We start from the raw sequence: 4,380 nt of genomic DNA, 5'->3' as shown, positions 1-4,380 counted from the left end.
GGAAAAGCAAAAAATTATATAAGCCAAGGACCGTGAGGTATTAAACTCCGGTGAGGTGTAGCAAAATAGTCTAGGGTCACTTGTTTGGAGGTATGAGAAGGGAGAATCTGGACTTGACAGGAGGCTATATGACTCATACATTCTCTGATGTAGGCTCCCAATCTTATTTCTTAGGAGAGAGGATCTGTCAGTAAAGAAAAGATAAATGAATGAGTGAGTTTGTTTGCCTTAATATTGGATTTAATATGAGAGGTTAAAAATGAATGGTCCAACTTGAACTTCTATTTCTAATAACATTTCAGATTAGAAGGTCTCAGATACTACTCCTAGCACAGCATAGCTGAAAATGCTATAAGGGGACTCTTCTGTCATGGGATCCTTGGGTTGTTGCTTCACCAGCCAGAAAACTTTGTGGCCAGTGGTGCCTTTGCCTGAGTTTTGCTCGAGCCCGCTGCGCTCGTTCTGCCCACTCAGCCTAGCAGGCTGTGCTTGGCTTTTGTTACCAGCCCAGTTCCCACGCCTGCCAAGGGTGAGCCACACGTGAAACAATGAGGGGTGGGTAAGCGAGCAAGCACAAGGTCCAGCCACTGTGTGCAGCCATGCATGCCAGCTTCAGTGGGGCAGGCAGCTCTAGGCGCCGACACAGGCGCTGGCTCTCTGCAAGGCTGCGACTGGACCAGGTGTACTACAAGTGGCTTCCACTGTGGGCACCAGGGAATGCGGTGGCACCCAGAAGCTTGAAGATGCCAGGAACCACAGAGCCCCAAGAGGGTGTCACATCCCTGGCTTGGGGTGCTCCTAGGTCTGGAATCCCTGAAGGGCTGCAGCTCTTCTCTCCTTCTTTATTCTCTTCTTGTCACCTGCAACGTGGTGAGCAGGCTGGTGGGGCGGGGGACGGAGGGGGGCCTGTCTTAGCCCTGTTTGTGTTACAGCTTTTTTAGTCCCTCCATTCAATGGGTCCTGAGTTCTTGTTCAATGTCCAGGAAGAATAAGGTACATGGACAACTGGACGGTAAGGGTGAGCAAGGTGGAGAGGAGCTCTACAATAGCTCTCAGGAGACCTGGAGTGGGTAGCTCTCTTCCACAGGCAGGTTGTCCCCCAAGTGTGCGGCTCTTAGCAGAGAGGAGACCTGAAGTGAGTAGCTCTTTTCTGTACACAGGTTGTCCTGATGAGTGTGCAGCTCTTAGCAGAGAGGAGACCCAGAGTTGGTCTATATGCAGGCATGTTGTTTCGACGTCTGCACGGCCCTCAGCAGAAAGGAGACCCAGGGTCTGTAGCTCCTATGGGCAGGCAGGTGGCCCTGTTGTCTCTGAAGCCCTCAGCCGACAGGAGACTTTTCTACCCAAGAGCCTGTCTGCCTCCTGCCGTCATCAACCTGCTGTGCATGGCGCCCAGGCTGTTCCTGCGGAAAGGCGCCTTCAGGCTCATGTTGAGCCGCCCTCAGCCCTGCCTTGGCCTCCCTTCCATGCTGTGGCACCCAAAGTCCAGAGGGGGCTGAGGCGGCAGGGGGGTTGGCCTATCAACACCACCCCAAGCATGCACACATCTGGCCAGATCCAAACAGCGCTGGGGCTTGGCCACAACTTTGCTCTGAAATTGAAGCAGGCGCTGGGAGTGAGGAGAAGCCAAGTAGCAGGAGCAGGCACTTCTGAGCCTGTAGGGGAAGAGGAGCCTCCTGGTCCCCAAGAGTGCCGGGACGCCCAGGTCCGCAACCATGGCTGGGTGGCTGCAGCTACCCCTGGGAGGGTGGGGCTCCTGCCCCTCCCACTCAGAAAGGGGCGGGGCTCCTACCTGTCCTGGATCCTGCAGGCTCCATGGAGCAGGCAGCCCCAGGGGCACCTCCCACACGGCAGCCGGCGTCATGGCAGCTGCTCCAGACAGGCCACCTCTGCCATCACTTCCAAAAAGGTGATATCCTCAATTAACACATTCTGAAAATAAGCAAACGAGAAAAGACAATAGGGAAACGTCATCTGTCTTGATGTTTGTTCTAAGTAAACTGTGAAAAAAGTCAAAATGAAAATAGTTTCCCTTGAGAAACTAGCCACAGCCATGTAGTCACATGGTTTTGTGTGGGAATTCATACTAACCACATGGTGGGGGAAGGCCTCACAAAAACAAATATATATATATATACACATACACACATACACACACACACACACACACACACACACACACACACACACTCTGTCTGGAGAAATGTACTTAAAAGCCAGATCTAAAGGACATACAGTATGCAGAGAAAAAAGTAACTGATACTTAAAATTCTGTATCCAGTAAAACTATCTTTTAAGAATAAGGTCAAAATAAAGACAACTTCAGGCGCACAAAACTGAAAGATTTTATTACACAAAGATCTTCAGTAAAGTAACTTTGAAAAGATATCCTTAAAGATCTGCGATGTAAGGTGAATAATGAGCTAAAAAATGTAAACATATAAAAATAATAGGGATTTATAAAAGGGTAATAAGAATGAATAATTTGTGAGATTAAAAATTCAACATTGAATTAACTGAAGCATCTACCATTACGTAAATTGAGTGATCGAAATTGAACCACTCTAAGAAGTTTGTATTATTCAGGAGAAAGAAAAAAGATATATAACCTTTAAAATTTGTTGTTACTTGAGTATTTTCAAATGTCTAGTATAACCATTAAAAACACAGAAAAATACTTTACATCTCCCAAACTATCAGAGAAAATGTAAAATGGTGAGAGAGGAAAATAATTGATTAATCATAAAACTAGCAAGGAAGAAAATTAGAGAAGTGAAAAAATAGAAAGTAGAATATAAGATGGTTGAAATTAATCCAAATATAACAGTAGTCACAATATGTGTAAATGAAATTATTTCTTCATGAAGAACAGTGTTAGAATTGACAATAAAATCCAATTATGTATTGTTTACAAAAGACAAAGATTAAAAACTGAGAACAAAGCATATTTACATATACGATGTAAATTACATATACAATGTAAATTACATATACGATGTAAATTACATATACTATGTAAATTACATATACTATGTAAATTACATATACTATGTAAATATAAATCAAAACAAGTCTTGTTTAGCTGTTAATAATATAGATAAAGAAAATTCATTTTAAGGCAAAAAGCAGCATTAGTGATCTTTGTCTTTTGGGAAATCAGATACTGATATATTATGTAAATATACATCAAAATAAGTCTAGTTTAGTTCTATTAATAACATAGGTAATATAAAAAATTCATTTTAAAGCAAAAAGCAGCACTGGTGGTCTTTGTCTTTAGGGAAATCAGATACTGATAAATCTTTTAATTTTGAAAAATGATATAACAAGTCTTGGATACAACTATAATGAAACTATCAAATATAAGAAAAATATTGACATATCTACATAATAATTGACAAATCATCTCTGAATTTTAGACTTTCTAATACTTCTCCCTCAGTATTCTCTCAAGTAGACAAAAGATATTAATAAAACTCTAGAAAATTTGAACAACCCCAAATTAATGATATTGATTCAAAGGACATATGCAGAAAACTCACACAACTATTGCAAAATACACATTCTTTGTCAGCATAAATACTTATAAAAATTTATTTCATTTTATTTTTTGAGATGGAGTCTCATTCTCTCACCCAGGCTGGAGTGCAGTGGCACGACCTTGGCTCACTGCAACCTCTGCCTCCTGGGTTCAAGTGATTCTCCTGCCTCAGCCTCCTGAGTAGCTGGGATTACAGGCACATGCCACCACACCAGGCTAATTTTTGTATCTTTAGTAGAGACAGGATTTTGCCATGTTGGCCGTGCTGGTCTCAAACTCCTGACCTCAGGTGATCCACCCGCCTGGGCTTCCCAAAGTGCTGGGATTACAGGCATGAGCCACCATGCCCAGCAAAAATTTATGATGTACAAGTCCATATAGCAGCTCATAACAAATTTCCAACATCTTTACGTACAGACATATTTATCAATCCAAAATGCAGCTTTGAAAATCTAAAACAGTAACATAAACTTAAAAAAATTAACATTTATGTTCTAAAGAAGATATAGTACTGAAAATTAGACAATATTTAGAACTGGTCGTTATTTCATAATGACAAAAGTGACATTATTAGAGATGTAGCAAAGACGTAAAAGATAATATAAACCACTTTGAGGCAATGTATAAACAATTTAGTTGAAGAAATTCCTAGATTTAAAAGTAACAAAATTGTCATTAAAAAAAACCTGAGACGTACAACAATTTAAATATTCTGATCAGTGGTTTAAATGTTTCTCCCAAACACTATGTCATAGCTTTGATATTTGGTTCACATTACTAGCCCCCAAAAATGTCTTTTTTATAAACTGAGAAAAAACATCTCCTGTACTATAACAAGA

General features: G+C 41.3%; 1 protein-coding gene across 1 annotated transcript; it reads left to right on the top strand.

Moving 5' to 3' along the window:
• The first annotated feature begins 558 nt into the window (after positions 1-558).
• Positions 559-3,722, top strand: LOC129135883 (uncharacterized). The gene is made up of 2 exons (XM_054657703.2): positions 559-870; positions 1,161-3,722. Exons 1-2 carry the CDS (start codon positions 600-602, stop codon positions 1,934-1,936), a joined length of 1,047 nt encoding a protein of 348 aa, XP_054513678.2. The 5' UTR covers positions 559-599; the 3' UTR covers positions 1,937-3,722.
• Positions 3,723-4,380: the final 658 nt, after the last annotated feature.

The sequence above is a fragment of the Pan troglodytes genome, chromosome 7 (assembly GCF_028858775.2).
Source record: "Pan troglodytes isolate AG18354 chromosome 7, NHGRI_mPanTro3-v2.0_pri, whole genome shotgun sequence".
NCBI lineage: Eukaryota > Metazoa > Chordata > Mammalia > Primates > Hominidae > Pan > Pan troglodytes.
The sequence above is the reverse complement of the archived record's forward strand: the minus strand, read 5'-3'. Positions and strand labels throughout refer to the sequence as shown.

Bases quoted from the DNA above. Each gene is read 5' to 3' on its own strand.
- LOC129135883 (XM_054657703.2), top strand. From the start codon at position 600: ATGCATGCCAGCTTCAGTGGGGCAGGCAGCTCTAGGCGCCGACACAGG. The intron at 871-1,160 runs GTGAGCAGGCTG...TTCTGTACACAG, and splicing joins TTCTTGTCACCTGCAACGTG to GTTGTCCTGATGAGTGTGCA.